The 21,802-nt window shown below is 70.1% G+C and overlaps 1 protein-coding gene and 1 long non-coding RNA gene across 2 annotated transcripts; both read left to right on the forward strand.

Moving 5' to 3' along the window:
* The first annotated feature begins 505 nt into the window (after window positions 1-505).
* Window positions 506-21,104, forward strand: NUDCD3 (NudC domain containing 3). Its single transcript, XM_040538440.1, has 6 exons — window positions 506-746; window positions 1,714-1,997; window positions 10,374-10,506; window positions 14,344-14,487; window positions 20,013-20,201; window positions 20,425-21,104. Exons 1-6 carry the CDS (start codon window positions 558-560, stop codon window positions 20,533-20,535), a joined length of 1,050 nt encoding a protein of 349 aa, XP_040394374.1. The 5' UTR covers window positions 506-557; the 3' UTR covers window positions 20,536-21,104.
* Window positions 15,880-18,108, forward strand: LOC121060541. The gene is made up of 2 exons (XR_005814854.1): window positions 15,880-17,209; window positions 17,388-18,108. It is a non-coding gene; the product is annotated as an uncharacterized LOC121060541 (long non-coding RNA).
* Window positions 21,105-21,802: the final 698 nt, after the last annotated feature.

Genomic DNA, 21,802 nt, shown 5'->3' on the forward strand with positions numbered 1-21,802 from the left:
CCAGTGCTCCCAGTTTGTGGAATATCCCCCTGCCCCTGCCCAGCTCCCCCAGTTTTGGGGACCCTCAGGAGGACCCCAGTGCTCCCAGTTCCTCCCCCCCCAGGAGGATCCCAGTGCTCCCAGTTCCCCCCCTCAGGAGGATCCCAGTGCTCCCAGTTCCTCCCCCCCCAGGAGGATCCCAGTGCTCCCAGTTCCCCCCCTCCCAGGAGGATCCCAGTGCTCCCAGTTCCCCCCCCCCGAGGATCCCAGTGCTCCCAGTTTGCCCACTCTTCCCCCAGCAGCGCCCCAGTGCTCCCAGTTTGCCCCCCAGAGCTGCACCCCCTGTACCCCAAAGCTCTCCCCACCCCCGCGCCAAGCCCCGGGGACACCGGGGGGGGGGAGGGGGCGGGGACACCCCCGGTGGGTCCCGGCGCCCCCCGGAACGCCGCAGCGCGGGTCTCGGTTTCCGGGGGGGGCCCTTTCGGCGGGCGCGCCGCGGACCGGAAGCGGGGTGCGGGCGGACCGGAAGCGCGGGCGGGCGGGCGGGCGGTTGCCGTGGCAGCGGTGTCGGGGCCGCCATGGAGGCGCTGACGGAGCTGTACGACCAGGCGCTGCTCGGCATCCTGCAGCACGTCGGCGGCGTCGACGAGTTCCTGCGCGTCCTCTTCGGCTTCCTCTACCGAAAAACCGACTTCTACCGCCTCCTGCTGCGGCCCGGGGACCGCCTCGGCTTCCCGCCCGGCGCCGCCCAGGCCATGGCCCTGCAGGTACCGCCGGCGGCCGGGCCCGGGACGGGGGCGGCGGGGGTGGGGGCGGGGACTCCCGGGCGGGTCCTGAGCCCCCCCGGCGGGTCCTGAGCCCCCCCGGCGGGTCCTGAGCCCCTCAGGAGGGTCCTGAGCCCCCCAGGCGGGTCCCGAGCCCCCTCGGTGGGTCCTGAGCCTCTCAGGAGGGTCCTGAGCCAACCCCGGAAGGGTCCTGAGCCCCTCAGGAAGGTCCTGAGCCAACCCCGGAAGGGTCCTGAGCCCCCCCGGCGGGTCCTGAGCCCCCCCGGCGGGTCCTGAGCCCCCCCGGACGGGTCCTGAGCCCCTCAGGAGGGTCCTGAGCCCCCCCGGATGGGTCCTGAGCCCCCCCGGATGGGTCCTGAGCTCCTCAGGAGGGTCGTGAGCCCCCCAGGATGGGGCCTGAGCCCCACCGGACGGGTCCTGAGCCCCTCAGGAGGGTCCTGAGCCAACCCCGGACACGTCCTGAGCCCCTCAGGAGAGTCCTGAGCCCCCCCGGCGGGTCTCAAGCCCCTTAAGAGGGTCCTGAGCCCCCCCGGCAGGTCCTGAGCCCCCCCCCAGATGGGTCCTGAGCCCCGTTCCGGCGCAGCAGAGCGGGGAAGGGGCCCGGCGCTCGCCCTGCCGCGTCCCTGTCCCCGCCGCCGGTCCCGGGGGGCAACGAGCCGGGACCGGGGGGCTCAGAGCCCAAAATTCGGGCCGGGAGCCCCGCTGGGCGGCGTGTGCGTGGAGCGGGCCGCGGGTGGTCCTGCGCAGCCCCGGCCCCGCCACCCAGCCCTGTCGGCGCCCTCCCGGCGGCTCCTCCTGCCCCGCAGGGACCTCGTCGCCCCGCGGGCAGGGCGGCACGGCTTCTCGCCCGGCCACCCGCGTTGTTTGCGCCCGAGCCGCCGGGGGCCGGTCCCCAACGCCACCGCGGCGGCCAGGAGCTCGACGCCCGGCTCCCTTTGTGCCCTTCCAGGCGTTCCAAGTCTTCGAGCGGATGGCCCGGCAGGACGACGAGAAGAGGCACCGAGAGCTGGAGGCGAAGCTGCGGAAAAAAGAAGAGGAGGAGGAGGCCGCCGAGAGGGTGCGAGTGGCCCCGGCCGCCCAGGAGGTCGAGGTGGAGACCACGGTGGAGCCCGGCCCCGCGGGGGAGGCGGCGGGGCCGCAGGATTCGGCCGCCCCGGCAGCGCCCAGCCCAGCGCCGGCGGAGCCCCCGGGGGCCGCTGCCCCCGCGCAGCCCCAGCCCGCAGAGCTGCCCACGTAAGGGTCCCCGTTACGCTGCCCCCTTCGTGGCGGGGTGGGGGGGGAGGCACCGAGGGCCCTCTGGGGGCGTCCTCACGGCCCTTCCGGGGGCGAGGGTTTCCCTTGCGGGCCGCGGGGGGAGGGAGGGAGGGAGGATGTGCGATCCCCCGGGTAGGGGGGGGGATGAATTTTGGGGCCGGGAGCTCCAGGCGCCGTTCCCGTTCCTCACGGGGACCCGGCGTCGGGCTCCCCCGCGCCCCCCCCAGCCCCGCCGGCGCGCTCGGCTCAGGGGGCATCAAACTCCGCGGGGCTTTGTGCGCAGCTGCCGCTTTTCCCCGGGCTTGGTGCCCCCGAGCAGCCTTTGTGGCTCCTCGTTTTGGCGAAACGTCCTCGCCTCAAAGCCCTCCTGGGCTGCGTGAGCGCCGGGAGGGGTCCCGCGGGGTCCCGCTCCGCCCCTTCCTCGCGTCCCCTCGGCGCGGAGCCCTGCGCTCCCGTCCCCGGCGCCTGGCCGTGCCACGTTCGCCCCGCGGCGGGGTTTCCGTGCCCGCCGCCCACGCCGAGGGGCCGTGCCACGGGAGCACCGGCCGAATCTCGCACCCACCCGTCCCCGCGAGCCCCTGGCGGTGGCGGGGCCGGGCGGGGAAGGGCGCCGAGCGGCTCGGTGAAATGGGGAGGAGGAGGAGGGCTCGCGCTTGGCTCGGCCGGGCTGACACGGGACAGAGACGAGCCAGAACCCCAAACCGAACCCCAAACCGAACCGCCCCCCCCCCCCCGGCAGCCGCGCTCCGCCGCCCCGCGAAGGGACGCTCGTCGCTGGGGCTGTCGGGGTGACGCCTCTCGGCGGCACGGAGTTAACGGGGCAAAAGCAGCCCCGAGGGGGCCGCGCAGCTCCTGGGCCTTGCCCCTCGCAGGCCCCAGCTCCGTCCTGTGCCTTTTAGCCCCGATTTGTCCCGAAGGGGAGCGGGAGAGGGAAGGGAGGGGGCGATGCAGAGGCTCGAGCCCCCCCCCGTGAGCGTTCCCGTGAGGTTTTAACGTCGGCCCCTCGCCGTCAGGGCCGCGGGACGGGAGCCGCGGGGGCGAGGAGTGGGGCAGGGGCGGGATGGGGCCGTTGGGGAGCCCCGCGGCGCTGAGCTGCCCCCGCGGCGCTGCCTCCGAGCTGCCCCTCGCCCTCCGAGCACCGGCAGGGCGAGAAGCAGACGCGGCTGCCCCCGCGGCTCCGCGTCCCCGCTGCCGCCCCCAGCACGCCGCTTTGGGGACCCCCCTCCCCGAATATTTGCAGCCCCCCCCCCCCCCACCCCCCCCGCTGCCTCCGCGGCTCGCGGGGGGCAAGGGGAAGGCGGCGGGGCCCCAAGTGGGGGCAGAGCGGGCCCGTGCCGCGGCTGTAGTTGGTTCCCGCTCCTCTGGGGGGCACTGGAGCCCCCCGAAAGGCGGCGGGCGGCGGGAGCGGGACTCGCGGGGCGCCCCGCGGGCTGTCAGCACCTCACCCGGCCGCGCCGTCCCCCGCCGAGCCCGCAGCCTGGGGACGAGGGGCGCACGGCTGACGCGCGGCCCCGGCAGCGGGAAGGCAGAGCGCAGAGAGCCAGCACGAATGTTTTCCACCTCCCTTCCCCTTCCCCTTCCCCTTCCCCTTCCCCTTCCCCTTCCCCTTCCCCTTCCCCTTCCCCTTCCCCTTCCCCTTCCCCTTCCCCTTCCCCTTCCCCTTCCCCTTCCCCTTCCCCTTCCCCTTCGCTCCCCGGTGAAGCAAACCGCCGCCGCCGCCGGGGTCTCCGTGAAGCCCGGCCCCGCTGCCGCCAAACGGAGGGGCAGGGCCCGCCCCAGCGCTGCCAGCGCCCGGCAGAGCCTCGCGGAGCGCCTCGGGATCGCAGCGCCCGCGCGGGGAGAGCGGAACCTGGCCTGTTCTGCACCGAAAAAAAAAAAAAAACCCGCTCCCCGCGAGGATCGGGGTGTTTTTGGGGGCCGCCCCGGTGCTCGTGGCCCCGCGCCGGGGCTGTTCTTTGGGGCTGGCGGTGCTGCCGCGAGCCATCGCTGCGCCTGGTGCCCCGGGTGCTCAGCACCCTGTGCCTAACGGCCCCTGCTCGCCGCCAGCCGTGCTCGGGGCCCGCTCCCCTCCCCTTGTGCCGGCGCCTGGTGGCGGTGGCAGTGCCGGGTGGGACCTGGGGAAGGCCCCGGTGCGGAGCAGGGAGGTTTGTTCTCGGGGAACCCCCCCCAGAGGAAGGGTTTTGGGGTGGGGAGGTGCCGAAGGGTCCCCAGCCGGGGGAGGCAGAGCGGAGCGGACCCGACCCGCGTCCCCGGCCTCCTCCCCCGAGCCTGTTCCGGGAGCGGAGGCCGGGAGGGAGCGGAGCCGCTCCCCCTGCGGCACGCAGCGCGGCGGGCGCTCGGACTGCTTCCCCCCCGAGCTCCCCGCGGGTTTTCCTGCTCGGCTCAAGCCCCTGCTGTGCTCCCGGCCTGACCCAGCCAGCCGGAGCCCACCTCGCCCCGCGCCGAGGGGCCGGCCCGCCCTGCTTCCCGCTCCCCTTGCGCCTGGGGGTGCCGGGGGAATTCCCCCCGTGCGGCAGAGCCCCGGCACGAGCCGAGGCCGGGCGGGCGCCCACGAGAGCGGCCTGACCCCGCTCCGCCTGGCCCCGCAGCCTGGCCCCACCGCAGCGCTGGCAGGCACACGAGGAGGAGGAGGAGGAGGAGGAGGAAGAGGAGGAGGAAGAGGAGGAGGAGGAGAGCAGAGCCTGGGGACGCTTCCCCGGCACTCTCCCCCTGCCTCCGGCAAATCGCGGGGCAGCGGCTCTCCGAGCCCGAGCGGGCGCCTGGCGTTTGTTTTCTCCCTGAGGATTCCTGTTTTCTCCTCGATTCTCCTCACACCTCGCTGCTGATCCCCTCGTTGCACGGGGAGCGGTTCCCCTTCCCTTCTGCGCGCTGCCCGGGGCCTTTTTAGTCCCGCTCGGTTCGTCCTTCACCCCTTTTGTCTCCCATTCCAGCAGCCCTGTCCTTCTCCCGGCCTTTTGCTCGCTGCCGCCCCTTGGGGTTTTCCCCTTCCCACCCCGTTTCTTCACCTCCGGGCTGCCCCGGGGGCTCGGCAGGGCCGGGAAATCGCCTTTCAGCCGCGCGCCCCAGGTGGCACCGAGCCTTCTGCAGCGGCAGCAGCCCAGCTCCACAGCAAAGCGTCTTTTTGGGGGGGCTGAAACGCTTCAGCCGGAGGCGGCATTCCCCCAGCCCCTCTGCCTGGCGCGGCCCCCGGCCGCAGCGAGCCCCCTTTTTGGCCCAATTTGCCTTAACGAGGAGCGCGAGTCCTCGGGCCGGGGCGCTGAGGTCGGCAGCCGAGTGTCAGCTCCCCTGTCACGCACCCCATCGCTCAGGGCTCCGGTTGCCCTGCCAAGGTAGCGAGCTCCAAAATTAGGTCCCCGCACCAAAAATAACTAAATTAAAACCTATAAATTTTATTTTTTTATTTTTTTTTTTCCCTCTTAACAAGCAGAAAATCCCAGGGCTGGAGGCCGGGGGACAGCGTGTGCCTGATTCTTAGTTAGAAAAGGAAAAAAAGCCGCCTGCTTGTTTTAACGCTGCGGCGGTCGCCCGGGGAAGGAAGGCGGAGTGGAAAACTACCGGGAGCGTGCGGGGCCGTGGGGTGGGCTGTGGGGCCGTGGGCTTTGGGGAGGTCCCTGCCCCACGCTGCCCGGCCCCATCCCCTCCCCCGGGGAGCTGGAGCCGAACCCAGGGCGGTTCGGCCTCGCGCCGGCCCCTCGGGGAGCTCCGCGGCCCCAGGTTGTGCGAGCGGCGCGCGGGCAACGGAGGTCCCGGGGGACTTTGCCCGACGGTGGCGCGTCCCGCTGTCCTTGACCTACATTTCCCAGCAGCAGGGAAATCTGGCCCTCTGGCGACGGCTCCACGGCCCTCCCGCCGTTTCAAGTCGCCTGGCGGCAGCGAGTTGGCTCTCCTGAGCGGCTCCGGGAACGGCCGGGAGATCAGCAGCGAAGGCCGAAAGCTGCCCCGAAGGGCGCAAAGCTCTGGCGGGGCCGGCAGGAGCCGGGCGGCACGTCCCGGAGCGGGGGGACCCTGCTGTGGCCGGGGACGGACCCGCTGGGCCGCGGGGCTGGGCGGTGAAAGCGTCTCGCTGCTCCCTGGGGTCCTCGGTGGAGCCCACGCTGCGCGGGGCGGCGTTTTGGGGCCGAGGGGACGGCGTCGGCTGCCTCCCGTGGCACGGCACGGGGATAAAAGACGCCCTCCGGAAGCAGCTGGGGGGGCTCTCCCCCGCCGGCCCCCCACACCTCAACAGCACGCAGCCAGAAAAAGCCCCGGGGCCGCCCCGGGTCCCTGCCCTGCTCCCGGGGCCGCAGCGCGCCGGCAGCCGGCTGGATCCCGGCCCTTGTTTACTGCGGGCGTGAGCTGCGCCGTGAGGGGGGGGGGGGGGGGTTGGTATTCAGCTCGCTGAGCGCCTTGCCGGAGACCTAATTAGGTGAGGTGCGCAGGGAGCCGGGAGCCTTCCGGCAGCGCCGGGGGCCTCCGGCGCCGCGGCGGGGACACGAGCCCGCGGCGAGCCCTCCTCACGCCGCGGCGCTTCGCCGGCGAAACCGAGAGCGGCTGAACGCGAGGTGCCCGGCGAGCCGGTGCCGGGAGGTGTTAAACCCGCAGGGGGGAGGGCGGGGGCTCCTCTCGGCTCGCTGGCGCAGGCAGCAGCAGGAGCGCAGGCCTGGTATTTTCCACGCGCGTGGATCCCTGCGGCCGCCCCGAGGGGCCGCGCCCGGCGCCGCGCTCCTCGTCCTGGCCTCGCCGCCGGGAGCGGCCTGGGTGCGGCACGCGGGGTCGTTAACGCCCCGAGCCCGGTGCCTGGTGCTGCGGGAAATGCCCCCTTGGGTCGGGCACGCGGGCGCCGTGTGCCTGGGTTTCTCTTCTCCTCGCTTGCTCGGCACTTGGTTACTGCTTAATGAGCTCTTTCCGTTCTTGGCAACCTCTCGGGCCCGAGCAGGGTTTTCGTGCGCCGCACGGGGCCGCTGGCTGAGGGCCGGGCTGCTCGGTCCCTGCCCTTCGCTGCAGGGCGGCCTCGTACGGCGCTGCCCTCCGCTTCCCCTGCTCTGCCAGGGGGAAGGTGGCGGGGGCAGGGGAGGCTTTTTGGGGCCAGGATGCGCTTGTGAGACCCGGTGAGGGGTGCCGGGGATGGCAGGGGTGCTGCCGATGCCTCCTTTGGCCTCCGTTTTGGTTACTGGGCCTCTGCAGCGCCCGCCCGGCCTCCCCACACCGCCCTCCCCGGCCGTGCCCCGCGGTGCCTCTGCAGGATGGATGCTGCAAGTGCTCACAGCGCCTGGATCTGAAAAAAAATGGGATTTGAAGGAGAAAAACGAGTCCCCGGGGACGAGGCCCGAGCCGGCTCCCTCCCGTGGCACGCCCGGCCTCGGCACCTCCTCAGGAGCGGCCACGCTGCCGGATCGAGCGCCCAGCGCCTGCGTCCTGGCCTGGAAACTCCTCGAAGAGGAGCTCTGCGAGCTGCCCTACTTCTCCCCGCTCACGACGTCAAAGCAAATCCTTCAGCGCTCGGTCTCTGCCCCCGGCCGCGCGCCGCGCTGCTGGCGCAGAGCTGCTGCCGGAGCCGCTCCCCGAGGCGGGCGGCGGGTTCGGGCGGGCGTCCCCACGCTCGGATCGCCGCCGCGCGGAGCTGGAACGAGGAGGGGCACAGAAACGTGCACGGGGCGGGCGGGGAACTCGCCCCGAGGCCGGCAGCGCTGCCGCCTGGCCGGGTCCCCGCTCCCTTCCGCCGGGCCCCGGCCCCGCGCCGCCGGGCTCTGACACGGTGACGGCACCGCCGGGCGCTGCGGCTCGGCGCGGCGCGAAACAGATTGGCTGCTTCTCGACGGTGCATTGTTAAAGGTTTCACCTCCCCCAAAATGACACATTGCGAGCAAAAATAGAACAAGCCAGAACACACAGACCCACCCACACCATCCCCACCACCCGGCAGCCAAGTGCACGCGGTGCCAAAGCCCGGCTTTGCAAAGCTGCTGCTTTTTCACCCTCCCTCTCCTCAGCCCCGCTGCCACCTGCCGCCGGCCCGAGCGACCACCGCGACGGGAAGATGGCCGTCCGCTGCGCTCCGGGTCCGGCCCCTCCGTCGGGCTCCTTCCCTTTGTCCTCGAGGATTCAGCCTTCGTCCGGTGGGTCCGAGGGTGGAGCTGCCTCCTGGAAGAGCCGCAGCCCGAGGCCAGCGAGGGAGGCTGCTCCCAGCCGGGGACCCAGAGCCGATTCCTCGAGCGCCACCGGCACGGAGGGCGGCGTGTGCTAAGCACGCTCGGACCAGGCAAAGATCTGGGCAGAAAGTCCCCAGACAAGGCGCTGCTGCCCCAGGAGGCGGCGTGGGGACGTCAGCCTCCTGGCAGAGACCTCTGAGCGGGCTGAGGCCCGCGTCTGCCACCCAAATCCGCGGCGCCGCGGGGGAATTCGCCGCTTGGCCTGCTGCTCCGCGGAGGGCGCAAGGGACAGCGCCGACAGTCAGGGGGCTGGGGGGAAAACCGCCGCCGCCACCAGTTCCGCAGCAAGGCTGGGACGAGAGAGTTGCGGTGGAGACGCGGCAGAGCACGCCCTGCCTCAGTTTCCCCGTGGAAGTAACCCAAATAACACCGACTTCTCCTGGGGCAGCTGCGAAACCCCTCGTGCCTGCGTGCTGCAGTGCCGGCGTGCTCGGCGAGGTCCCTGGAAGGCTAAAACCTCCCGAAGCGCCTTGTCCTGCATCCGCCCAGCCCCAGCACCTTCCTCCCGAGGAGGAGGAGGTGTTCAGCCCCTGCCGTTTGCAGCCGGCGCGTTACCACGCCTGCCTTTGCGCGGATGAGGTTTCTCCCCGCTCCGGCCTCGCTGCCTGGAGGCGACTCCGCGCTGCGCCTCCTCCCTGGCGCCTCGCTGACGGATTTCGGAGGACGCTGAGCTCTGCCTCGTGCCACGGTGTCACGTCCCAGCGCGACCTCCGGGGCTGGAAGCGGGGCTTTGCTGGCCGCCAGGACGTGGGAGTCGGGCGAACCGGCGGGCACCGTGGGCCACGGCAGGCGGGCAGTGCCGCGGGATGCCGAAAAACCCGCACGCGTGGCCGCCCGTGGGGGTCACACCGGCGCAGGATCGGGCTGATTTTACAGAAACGCTGTAGGAAAGGGAAAAGCAGCCGGTTTTCAGCCCCGGAGGGGTTTCTGGTTCACCGTGCGGCCACTTAGACGCCTGCTCCAGCCCCAAGGACGCGGGGCAGAGGCGGGAGCAGCGCGGCCGGGCCGTGTCCACGCGTGGAGCCCACAGCACGGCCTCTGCCCGGGCTCCGCAGCGAGGCACGGGGACGGGCTCCGGGGCCACCCAACCCCTGCCCTGGGGACACGCCACCTGGGGGTGACACCAGCGGGGCACGGCTCCGGTTCTCCCAGCCCCTCGCCAGCCCGGTGCCCGGCCGGGAGCCCGGTGGCCGCTCGGGGCCCGCAGCCCGTTCGCCTCCTCCGGGTCCGGGGGCGGCTTGGAAGCCGCCAGCTGGAGCCAACCAGCGCGAGCGCCGGGTTCGGCGCTGCCATGCCAACCCCGTTTCCATGGCAATTGGCACCCAATGGGCGAACGCCAAGCAAGGCCAAAATTCCCCAGAAAAAGTACCGCGGTGCCCCCCGAAACCGCCCGCCCGGTGCCGCCATGGGCCGGGAGCCCGCGGCCGCTCGGCGCAGAGCCACGGCGGGAAGCGTGCGGCCGTCGCCGGCCACGAAGGAGAAAAAAATCACCCCCGTGTGCACGCAGACCCCTCCACAAACCCCTCCGAACGTCTCCCGAGCCTAATTTAATTAACCCCCTTGGATCTTACGTAATCCTCGGGGCGCGGCGCTGGCTGGAAGCCGCCCCCACCCGCTGCCGGCGCGGGCCCCTCGGCGTGGGGGCGTCGGGACCGGTGCCCCCCCCCCAGGGCCGCTCGTCCCCTGCGCCCTTACGGAAAGCGCCGCGGCCCCGGGCCGAGTGCTCGGTGCGGCCCGAACCACCCCAAAACGGCTCTGCCTTCTGGTAGGGCCGCGGCTGTCGTCGGAACGGATTTGGGTTCGGTTCCCTGCCCTGCGGGAGGTTTTGGAGGAGTAGGTCCGCAGCCTGCCAGAGCCAAAGGAAACCTCCCCGCGGCATATCGAGGGTTGCTTATCAGTCTGATAACCCCCCCCCCAGGCGCCTCCTCGGGTGTCTCTGGAGGAAGCAGCCGTCTCCCCGCGAGCCCTTTTTGTGGTCCCAGGCCCATCGTGGTGCGTGCCGTGTCCGTTTGGGGCCTCTGGGCAGCCTTCTCCCTGCCCCGTCCACCCAGGGGCCAGGCTCACAGGGCCCTGCCCTCCCTTCCTGCTCCCTGCTCCCCCGTTCCCTGCCCTCCCCGCGCTCCGATCTGCCCCGCGCTCAGCGTGTCGCCTGTTTTCCCCTCCCCAGGAGACAGGAGCAGTTCCAGACAAACCCCGACAGCTACAACGGGGCCGTGCGAGAGAACTACGCCTGGTCCCAAGACTACAGCGACCTGGAGATTAAAGTGCCGGTGCCCAAGCACATCGTAAAGGGCAAACAGGTAAAACGGCTCTGAGGGTTTGTCCTCCAGCACCTCCCTCTCCCCGTGGGTGCCCAGCTGCCTCCGAAGCCGTGTGTGGAGCGGGGAGGCTCCTCGGCCCCCTGCCTGTCCCTCAAACTGGGGAGCGGGACGGGGTCGTGCCTCGTTCCCGTTGCTCAGCGCCCCAGCGGGGTTCCTTGGCGCTGCTGGGTACTTTCTGTGCGTTTTCCTCCCATCCCACCTCCTGCGAGCTCACGGCCAGGTTTCCGAGCCGTGCTTCCTGCTGCGGCCGCCTGCCACGCGCGCTCGGATGGGGCTCGCCTCCCCCCCGAGCGCCCGAGCTGCCGGCGCCGCGTGAGGAGCCTGGGGACGGGCGCTGCTTCCCCGGGAGCTTTTCAGGCTTGGAGCATGGCGTGCATGGCTTTGGTCGGCGGTGGCACGGCTCCTCTGGCTCGGGAGCAGAATCAGGCTCCGGGTTTGAACTCTGGGGACTTTCCCAGCGCCCCCCTGCCCGCGGCCGAATCGGTATTTTTCCATTTCGGAAGCCCGCGCTCCCCCACCTCCCGTTCTCCTCTGCTTCCAGGGCAGCTGCAACGAGCACGCTTGGGTTTGTTCACCGGCTCCAGCCTACACAGCTCCTCGCCGTGCCAACGCGGTGTCGTTGGCAGCAGCGGCCCGGACTGGAGGGGCGATGGAGCAAGCGGCTGTCACGGGGACAGCAGGGGCACCGCGAGATGCAGCATTCCCGGGGGGGGGTCTCTAAAACAAAGCCACGCTGCTCCTTGGAAGGGTTCGGGGGTGTCCGGGCGGATGTTCCGTCCCCTCTGGATCGCGTTGCGATCGCGATGCCTCTCCCTGCCCAGGGAGGTGCCGGGGAGTTGTGCCCTTGCCAAAAAAGCAGCGTCGTGCTTTGTCTACCCCATCCTCCGCCGCCCAGAGATGCGGGGGCCTTGCAGGTGCTCCGAGGAGCTGGGACAGGCCGTGTTTTTCTGCCCTTTCTCTCCTCTTCTCCCTTCAGGCAGCTCTGGCGTAGGCGTGTTTGCTGCCGGCAGCCCCAAACGCCCGCAGCTGCACATCCCTGCAGCCTCCTTGCCCCAAACCCGCGTCCCTCCGCTCTGCCCGGCCCCGCGCTGCGCGATGCCCCGGGGCGAGTTTGGTTCTGCCGAGCCTGGCCCGGGGCCCTGCCCGGCCCTCTCGGGCAATCGAGGGCTCCGACGTGAGGCTTTCCGTGTCCTGCCGAGGCGTCTCCTGCTCCCTGGTTCCTGCCTCCCTCCCGGGGCTCCTCTTGGCGCCTCGCAGCCAGGTTTTCATTTCACAGTGAGTCCTTGCATCTCTTCCAGCCGTGGGGGCTGCGGGCTGGGTCACGGGCCAGAGCTGGCTGCTTCAGAGCAATTTTGGAGCTAGATAGGCTTAGGGCACGGTATCAATGGCTCCTGCAAAACAGGAGCCTTCCCCTGCATTCACCGCGCGGCTTCATCTTCTACAAAAATTATCAGCTTCGTGGCTTCTGCCTGCCAAGGCGAGATTAAAAATCTCCCCCGTTCGGTCCCCGGGCTCGGAGCGTGCCCGGCTCTAATGCTGCTGAAAATCTTACTTATGACACTTTTTGGATTCAGGCTGTTGCTATGGCACATTTTCGCTCGGGCAAGCTTAAGGTTTCCTTGTATGGAGCTCCACAGAGTGTCCGTGGAGCAGGATCGGGAGAAGGGGTAGGTGGGAGCGCTTCCTTCGCGCTCCGCACCGCTCTGATCTACTTAGAGGCGCAACAGGGGCCCGCGGATCCGAGCGCTTCCCAGGCACTTAAATAGAGATAATGACAACAGCCTCTCTTTTCCGCCTGGCTCGGAGGAGATGAGCTAGATTCGCTCCTAGGTTTGTGTTTGCTTGTTTGATTTGCGTGGGCGGGCGTGGGCGTTGTAGCGCGCACAGAAATGGCCGCGCTGCGAAGCCGCGGCAGAGAGCTGGGCCCCGCGCTCCCTCGAGGGGCGCGGGCGGCCTCGGAGCCGTGGGCTCCTGCGAGCCCCCCGGGCTGGTTCCCCGGCGCGAGGGCTTCCAGCCCCGCTGCAGGTCCCGTCCCCGGCTGCCTCCGCAGCCCCCTGGTGCCTGGGCCGGCGTGCCCGGGGGGCTCGCGGCGAGGAGCGGGCGGCGCCATCGCTTCGCGCTCTGACCGGTGGCGCGGGCGAAGAGGCTGCACGGAGGCTTGGGGCTCTTCTTCCCTCTGGGTCTCCCTGCTCCCTTCTCCCCTGCCTTTGTCTCCCCCCCCGCTGCCCTTTGGGTTACGGGGCGGCACGCTGCACGGTACAGCAAACAGCAATCCCTTCCCTAGCCCCGGCCTCCTCCCCAGTACCCGCAGCCCCGTTGGAAGCGTTGCAGCCGGTTTCCCCGCGCCGGGACGCTGCCTGTCCGGGCCTGCTGCCTGCTGTCGGAGCTGCCCCCCGGCCCCACAAGCCGCCCCGTGCGGCTGCCTCGGAAGGAAGCCTGCCTCGCCTTGAATCGTCCCCTTCCCCTCGGATCCCGCGGCCGTGACGCTGCGTCTGCGCCTTGGGCACCGCCGCGGGGCTGGGGGCATCGGACCCCATCCCCCCTGAGCCCCTGAAGGTGGCGGGGGGGGGGTCTGGCCGTGCCGGGGCTGGGTCCTGCTTTCACCCGGCCTCCTCTGCTCCCGTCCAAACCGCGGTGGCTCCTCGGCCCCGGCCGGGCCGGGGGCTCTGTCGGGCGGCAGCGGGCACGCAGCCGTGGTGCCGGCCCCGACCGGCGCGGCTCTGCCCGGCTCCTGCCTGTGTGGTGCTAGTGAGTCACTGGAAATCTCCTAGGTAATGGATAATGTAATAACGTTTCAAATGAGATCTGCAGAGCAGGAGGAAGATCTGGGGGAACTCTGGGAGAGAATGCAGGCAAATCTCACCGCAGTCTCCTCCTCTCGGGCGAGGGACCGGAGGGCTCCGGCTGCCCCTCTCTGGCCACGTCCTGCCTCAGCCCCGCTCGGGCTCGGCGCTGGCGCGGCTCCGTGCTGCCGGGAGGGGAAGGGAAGGGAAGGGAAGGGAAGCAGCATATGGCCTGGCCTCTTTGGAGACCGAGGCAGCGCCGTGCCACCGGGCGAAGCCACAGTCTGCCTCTGTCCCCCCGGGGGGAGCCGTGCCACCTCCACGGCGGGTCGGAGCAGGGTTCCCCGTATGGCTGCTGCGGGAGGGAGCTGGCCACGTTCCCGGGGACGGAGCTGCCTCGTCCCCTCGCCACGCGCCCCTCGCAGCCCTCCGGCACACACGGCAGGAGCTTGGTCCAAGCCCAGCGCTGGCTCTGCCACGGCCGTCGGCCGCGGGCTCGGCGGCCAAACGAAGCCAAGGAGCGCGCTTTTAGGCTGGGGCAGCGGAAGCCAGGGGAGCTGCGGTGTGGGGCTGAGCCTTCCCGGGTCAGAAAGCCCCGAACCTGCGGGTCCCGGTGTTGGCCACGCACACGCTGTGCTCCTAACAGCTCGGTCGCAGCGAGCGGGCACCCGGCCCCTGCGCGCTGTACGGAGGAGGCCCGCATTGCTGGTTTTCTCTGGGGGGAAACTGAGGCACGGGGGAAACTGAGGCACAGGGAAGTGGCTGCGGCAGAGCCAGCTGGCGTGAGTCTCTCCGGGGCTCTGTGTGCCGGGCCCTGCTGCCTGCCGCTCCCAGGAGGGGTTTCCTTTCTTCTCCGAGCTGCCGCTGTTTGCTCTGAAGTGACGGTGGGATTCCCACCCTGCCGCTCCGCGCAGCCCTGATGGCTCTTCTCGCTCTCTCGTCCCCAGCGAGTGCACTTGACCCACACCCCGACCAGCGCAGCGAGAAAGCGAGCGGGAGCCTTCCTGCTTATTTTCTCTCTCTGTGTTTCCAGGTGTCTGTGGATATCAGCAGCGGCGCGATTCGCGTAGCGGTGCTGGAGGGCAGCAGCCAGCGCGTCCTCATGGAAGGGAAGCTCACGCACAAGATCAACACGGAGAGTTCCCTCTGGAGCCTGGAGCCGGGGAAGTGCGTTTTGGTAAGGGCTGACCGCTCCCGCCGCGTCTCTAAACCTTGGCTTGCAGCTCCCCTGGGCTTGACCTGGAAATCTGGAGCAGCTGGAGGCTTGAGCCAGACCTGGACGTGTCCCACGCCGCCTTTCCCTGTGCAATGTCCAGCTCGCGCTGCCCTCGCCTGCGTGCCAGGCGAGGGGAAGCCCCTGTCACTCGTTTCTGCCCTGCGCTGGGTTTCTCACGCACGCTGCCAGCCCTGCTGGGAGCCGTCGCTGCGGCCACCGCTCCCTTTCCCTTCCCTGCCGCCCCAGCGCCGCGCGTCTTCCTCGTTGAGGTGGTTTGGGGGCTGTTGTTGCCCGGCAGCTCATTGCTGCTGGGTTCCCAGCCTCGTTACGTGTTTCTGGCGTGCTCCAGCGATCCAGGGGTGGCTCTGCTCTCCGGTGGGCTGCGGACCCAGTTCCTTGCCCCAGCCGGCGCTGTCCTGGGCTGCCCGTCAGCCTGGGGCCTCGCGTGTCTTCCACATCAACCGGTTGCCAAATTCTTGTGAGTGTCGGGGCCGCCAGGAGCAGGGTCTTGGCGCCTGGTGCCATCTTTGCCTTCTCCTTCCCAGCCAGAGACCTCCCCAGAAGCGTTTCAGGAGCTCTCAGGGGCTGGCGCCAGCCCCAGGAGAGGTGCCGGGGCCAGGGTCCGGCAGCCGCAGCGGTTCCTGGCCCTGCACAGGGCCGCGAGGTTTCGAGGCAGCGCGCTCACCTCTCGCCCCGCATCGCGAGCGGGGCAGCTGACGGGCACCCGGAGCCAGGCCCGGCAGCGTGACGTCGGGTGGGAATTTGCCGCTGGATGCAGAAGAGCCGAGGGAGGTGCGCGGAAAAAAATGCGCTGGCGCTGCCTGGCTGCTGGGAATGGGGCAAACCCCGGGATGGCTGCCCGGCTGCCAGAACCCCGAGGGCCCTGTCGGAGGGAAGAGCTCCGAACCCGTCAGGCCATCCGAAGGGTGTGCAACAGGAGGCGCTGCCATCATTACCCTGTGTTTTTAAAATATCCTCAAGTTTCTTGAACATCGGCCGGTCTGGGAAGGCGCACAACGCGGGGAAGGAGCGCCGCCGTCCAGGAGGAGCCGGCCCAAGGGCGGCTGCGCTGCGGAAGCCCCCGGAGCGCGTTCCCGGGACCAGCGAGGGAGGCGGTGTTTGGTAAAGAGCCGGCGCCGGAGGAGGACGGGAGCAGCACGCGGGTGGAGCGAGACTCGGGGCCTCCCGGAGCGACCGCGGGCAGCGCGAGGAGCCGGCCCCTCGTCTCCAACCCGAGCTGGAGGCAAGAGCCTCAAATTAGCACGAGCGCAGCAGGGTTGTGAGGATCTCCAGCTGGCTGCCAACATATTGATGGTGGGATGAAGTTTCTCTTGAAGAATTGTAAGGTAACTGGAGCAGAGTGAGTAATTCTCGCCCGGGAGCGTCTCCTCTTCCCGTGCGCAGAGTAGCCGAAGACTCCTCGCGGTTCATTCATGGGAGCCGCCCAGCCACTCGGTAACGAGCTGCCGAGAGCCGCTCCTGGCAGGGGGCTGCGCGACAGCACCCGCAGCCGGTGCCGACGGGCGAGCTTCCTGCCCCCCCTGCGCACCTCCACGCGTGGCACAGCTCCTGGCCAGCGCCTTCATCCCGCGAGCATCCTCATCGCCACACCGCGAGGCGCCGGTGACGTCCCTGCGGGGATTCGGGGAGGGGACGCAGCCGAAACTCGCGAGGTGCCGGCGCTGGAGTCGCCAAGATGCCGTCGGCGGGGCGTGGGGCGCCTCGGGGGCTCTGTCCGGGGAACAGCTGCGTGCTCGTGGTCCTGATCTGGTGCAGTCCCTGCGAGCTCAATCCCAGCGCTGAGGCTCGGTGGAGGCGAAACCTCTCCTGCCTGGTCCTGTCCCTTGTGGGGGGCCGTAATCGCCCTCCCCTCTCCCCCAGCTCTTCCCCCGAGCAGCTTGATTTGCCGTACAGCCCCCCCGGCTCTGCCTCCTCTCGCCCCCCCAGCGTTCCCCTCGATCCCTCCCGCTCTCAGGCCCCGAGTGCCTCCCCGCTGCGTGGCACCGGGCCTGCCCCCGCCGCCGGGGCACCGGCGCCTTCCTCGCCTCGTCCCTCGGCACGCTCACGGCTTGTGCGAGCGCCCGGCCGAGGGAGGAACCCAGCGGGCCTCATTTCAAGGCCGTGTGCTCCGCCGGTCCCCGGGTGCTTGGTCCACGCCTGCTCCCGCCCGGGATCGTGTCCCCGGCCCGCGCCGGGCCCCGGCTCTCAGCCCCGTGCTCTCCCTCCCCTGTCACGCCCGCTCGCTTGTCAAAAGCGAGATGAAAATAGATTCGCATGAGCTGTTTTTAGCAGGCTCCGCTGGGTGTTGTGCACAACACGTTTTGGGATTATTTTCGTTGTTGGGGATTTTTTTCTCCCTCCGTTCCCTCTCTTTTTCTCCTCCTTTCCAACGTTTCTTGCCCAGGCTTGGGCTTTTGTCACCGAGCCCTGCCTTGAACAACTCTTACAGCCTTCAGCTTGTCAGCTCCCGAGCCGCCAGGCCAGGGGAACAACGATCTGCGGCGCCCCCCGACCTCCACGCGCCGCGGGAGCGACGCCCGCTGCCGTCCCGGTGCCCCCTCCACGGCCTCTGCCTCCTGCCGCCCGCTGGGCAGGCCGCTGCTGCCGCCTCGGGAGGGAAGCAGGTGGCGAGAGGTTGTTCTCCCAAGACCTACTTACGTCCCTTGGCAGCGTCTCTGACAAGGTATTTAGGATCGGGGAGGAAACCTCGTGCTGCGGCACAGCCCAGCTCCTGCAGCGAAGGGCTGCGTCCCTCCCGGCGGGGCTGGGGACGCAGGAGGAGGGGACACAAGGCTGTGCCCGTGCTGCTGCCACCGCTCAGCCTCTTGGTGTGCCACCGAGCCGCCCGTCCCTGCCCGCAGCACGCCGCTCGCCCTGCGCTTCGCACGTCCCCTGCGTGGGGACAGCGTGGTCCCCTCGGGGTGGTCTCAGGCACCTGCCCCGGGATCGTTGTCACCGCGGCACGAGGACACCATGGCTCACGGACACCGTGGCACAAAGACACCGTGGCACGAGGACACCACGGCACGAGGACGCCACGGCAGCTTCAGCCGCGGTGTGCCCCCCATCGCCTCCTTCCCCACGGCGTCCGGTTGCAGAGGGTGCTTCTGACCCCGCGGGCGCCTTTGGCATCCTCCAAAAAAAAATAAAAGCAAAGCAGAGGCGCGAGGTGCTGCCTGACCGAGAGCCCGGCACAGCTGCGGGAACCCGATCCTGCCTGCGGCAAAAGGCCGCCAGCGCTTCTAGGAGCCCCCAGGGCTGGGCAACTTGTAGCAGCAGCTTCGAGTCTGGGCCGGGCTTTTGCCTTGTCTCGGAGCGAGCAGCGTAACCAGGTCGCGGTTTGTCCTTGTGAAGGAGCCCTGTTCGCGCCGTGCAGCCCCTCGGGGCTTTGCGTGCTGCCGTGTGCGGTGGGGCCGCGGCTCGCAGGCACCGCGCCGCCCAGGCTGAGCGTTACGGGGCCGGCCGCCTGCTCTCCCCCACTCGCCCTCCTCACACCCAAGCGCTCGCCGAGGCTCCCTCCTGCGTCTCCGTCCCCGCAAGCTCTTGTAGCCCCCGTGCCCAGCCGAGGGAATCGAGAGGCAGGAATACACCCAAGAGCTCAACCCGAGCCCCGCAGATCCCACCCTGGAAGCCGAGCTGCCTGCAGCACGCAGTCCAGCACCGCTGAGATCCAAAAAAAACCCCAAACCCGAGCTGGCAGAGCTCCGCCGAGCCCCGCGGGCAGCTCGGAGGCTCGTGTTTGAAAGTGGGACTCCGGCCTCGGAGCGAGTCCCAGTTTCGGTTCTCCCCCTGGAACAGGGCGGGGAAGAGCGAATTCCCCCGCGCGCGCAAGGTGGGCTGCAGAGGTTAATTAATTGTTGTTTGCGAAGCACTCGGCGCTGGAGCGATGCGCACCGCGGAAAAGCTGGCGAGGGAATGAATAATTCTGTCCTCCCAGCAGGGTGGGAAGCGGTATGCGGTAAATAAAGCGAGGGCCACGCACGGGGCGGGGAGGAGGAGAGGATTCCTGGGTCGCCGCGCGCGGCCGCAGCTCCTCTGCCTTTCGCCGGAGGCTGCAGCCCCCCGTGGGCTTCCCTCCACGTCCCACCCTGGCTCTTTATCCAGGCCTGGCTTCTCGTGGGGCGCTTGGCACCGGTGGAAGAAGGGGATGTGGTGGGGAAGGGAGAGGGGAAGGGTTTTCCTTCCCGCCTGGGTGGGCAGCGGGGCTGGGAGCCCCCGGCGCCGTTATCCCCCAGTCCTGTGCGGTCAGGAGGAGAAGGAGCTCGCCCGTCTAGCTGGAGAAACTAAACGCCTTCCTTCCCCAGGCTGGAATATTTTACCGGCTCCGCTCTCCCAGAAGGATTAAGCCCCAGCCACCCCCTCCTGCATTAATTGGTTCCTTTTCTTCGCACCAGGGAGAGCCGCCCGGCTCCGTGTCGCTAATGGCCGCCCGTGCTTCCCCTCCAGAGCTGTTGAGCTTCTGGGGAGGCTCGGCTAAATTGTGTTGTCTGCCTTTATTGATGATTTTGCAGAGGCGCCGACGAACGCCATAAATCTGCCCTGCTGCTGGGATTATTGCGAAAATAATATGGGAAAAAGCAGCCCACCCCTCCCTCCGTGCGAATAAAAAATAAAAAAAGGAGCGAGTCGGGGCTCCCGGCTGGAGGCAGGACGCACCCCGCTCACGCCGGCGCTCGCCCCGGTGCTCGCCGGCACCCAGCGCTGCCGCCCGGCTCCGTGCTCGTCCACCCGGGAGGCTCGCGGCTCGCTCCCCCGGCGGGGCGGGGGCCCGAATCCCGGGCTAGTGGCAAGGGGACGTCCCCTGCGGCGCGGGCCCCGCAGGCAGGAGGCAGGCGCTCGCGGCAAGCACGGGTGACATTTCAGCCTCCTTCGCCGCCCACGCGCCCGCACGCGGAGCGAGCCTCTGGGGGAGCCGGGGCGAGGGCTCTTTCTGGGTTAGCGCAACGCGAAGTCGCGGCGCCGCGAGGCCGATGGCAGGGCCGGGCTTTCTGAATCTTCCCCCACAGCACATCCGCACGGGTCCCCGGGCGCTCGGCTCGCCCCCCCGGAGCAGCGCACCCTCGGCTGCTGGAGGATGCCGAACCCAAATCCGGGTTTTGAGGTCCCAGTAGCTGGGGATGGGGCAGCAAAGCGCCGTGCTGGGGAGGCACCGAATCCCCCAAGGAGGCACCAAACCCCCCGGGGAGGCACCGAACCCCCGAGGGAGGAGGGCTCAGGCTGCGCCGCGGGAACACAGCTTGCCCAAAGAGGCCATAAAAAGAGGCAGGGGGGGCCCCCAAACCCCTTGGAGCGCCGTGGGCATCTCGCCCCGCTCTTCCAGCCGTGGGAAGGGGGCGGCGAGAGGGAATCCCACCTCAGCCGCGCTCCGGAGCTCCGGTGGCACCGCTCGCAGATGGGCCTGGAGGGGGGGACCCGTCCCCAGGGCAGGTGGGGGAGCTCTGTGCCCCGCTGCCCTCTGAGCCTCCCGTGGTCACCACTGTCCCCAGATCAACCTGAACAAAGGGGACGAGTACTGGTGGAACGCCATCCTGGAGGGCGAGGAGCAGATCGACATCGACAAGATCAACAAGGAGCGCTCCATGGCCACGGTGGACGAGGAGGAGCACGCCGTGCTCGACCGCCTCACCTTCGACTACCACCAGAAGCTGCAGGGCAAGCCGCAGAGCCACGAGCTGGTAGGTGCCCCCCGCCCCGAGCGGGGCCGCGTTCCGCTGCCCAACACCACCCCGGGCAGCGGGCGCTTGGCCCCACACCTCCCCTCCTTGCGTTGGCTGCAGCCGGCGACGCGGCCCCGTAGTTCCCGGGCATCGCTGCCTGCGGGACGGGCCCGTATTTTTGGCAAAAAAATGGGGGGTTGGGGCCATCGCCAGCCTGACGGGCGCCGCCGGCTCTTTGCAGAAGGTGCACGAGATGCTGAAGAAGGGCTGGGACACCGAGGGCTCCCCCTTCCGCGGCCAGAAGTTCGACCCCTCCATGTTCAACATCTCCCCCGGCGCCGTGCAGTTTTGACCCCGGCGAAAAGCGGCCGAGCGACGAGGCGAAGAGAGAGGAGAAACCCACCCGAAAACCGCCGCGGGACTCGGGGCCTCGCGCCCGGCGCCCCCAAACCCCTCGCCAACGGCCGGGCCGCGCACCCGCATCCCTCGGCACCGGCACGGGCACCGGCCGGGCTCGGCGTTTCCATGTGCGTGCGGAAAATGCAGATTTACGCCCCGTCACCACGGCAACCCGAGCGGCTGGGACCCTTCTCCTCGCCTCGCCTCGCGCTGGCGACGGCTCTGTTGTTTTTCAGGAATAGACGGAGCTCGCTGGGTGACATAATTATTATTTTTGGTGGCTCAGGATCCTGCTGGGTTTTGCTTCTGGGGGTGCGGATCCCTCCCTACCCCGGCCCCGCGCCGCTTCGCCCCTCGCACGCAGAGGTGGCCGGGTTGGCCCTGGCAGAGTCTGTGGGGTCGGGGGGCCCCGCGCCCCTCCTGCGCCCGCCCGGCTGCCCTGGGCCCCCCCAGTGTTATGGGGTCGGGGGCCCTCGTCCCGCCCCCGCCTCCCCTTGGGCTGCAATAAACGCGTTTCTCTGAGCACGGGGCGTGCGAGTGGTTGGGGGACGCTGCCACCCGCGGGGACACTGCCACCCACGGGGACACGGCCACCCACAGGGACATGGGCACCCGTGGGGACACCATTGCTGGTGGGGACACGGCCACCCACGGAGACACGGCCACCCACGGGGACACGGCCGCCCACGGGGGTACCATTACTGGTGGGGACACTGCCACCCACGGAGACATGGCCACTCACGGGGACGCTGCCACCCACGGGGACACGGCCACCCACAGGGACGCGGCCACTCATGGGGACACGGCCACCCACAGGGACACGGCCACCCACGGGATCACTGCCACCCGTGGGGACACCACTGCTGGTGGGCACACTGCCCCCCCCGGGGACACCCCGGTGGCCCTCCCACCCCCACCGCAGGCCCAGGCCGCCCCCGCCGCGGTGTCCCCCGGTGCTCCGGCCACTGGGGTCCCGCGGGACCCATCCCCCCCACCCCCCCACCCCCGTGTCCCCACGGCAGCCCCCGTCCCCCCCCCGTCCCCGTGGCGGGCGCCGCGCGTCCCCGCGGCGAGGCACAAATAGCAGCGGGCTGCGTGCGGCCCCCACGGCCGCCCACGGTCCCCATGGCAACGGCAGCGCCAGCCGCCGGCCGCCCACCCCTGCTCGCCCCGCGCCCGGGGGGGGCCCCGCGCCCACGGACCCCCCCCCCTCCCCCCGG

This window comes from Cygnus olor, chromosome 27, assembly GCF_009769625.2.
Source record: "Cygnus olor isolate bCygOlo1 chromosome 27, bCygOlo1.pri.v2, whole genome shotgun sequence".
NCBI lineage: Eukaryota > Metazoa > Chordata > Aves > Anseriformes > Anatidae > Cygnus > Cygnus olor.

Excerpts from the sequence above, each read along its gene's own strand:
- NUDCD3 (XM_040538440.1), top strand. The coding sequence starts at position 558 with ATGGAGGCGCTGACGGAGCTGTACGACCAGGCGCTGCTCGGCATCCTG. Across the intron at positions 10,507-14,343 it reads ACATCGTAAAGGGCAAACAG|GTGTCTGTGGATATCAGCAG; the intron begins GTAAAACGGCTC and ends CTGTGTTTCCAG. Across the intron at positions 20,202-20,424 it reads AGCCGCAGAGCCACGAGCTG|AAGGTGCACGAGATGCTGAA; the intron begins GTAGGTGCCCCC and ends GGCTCTTTGCAG.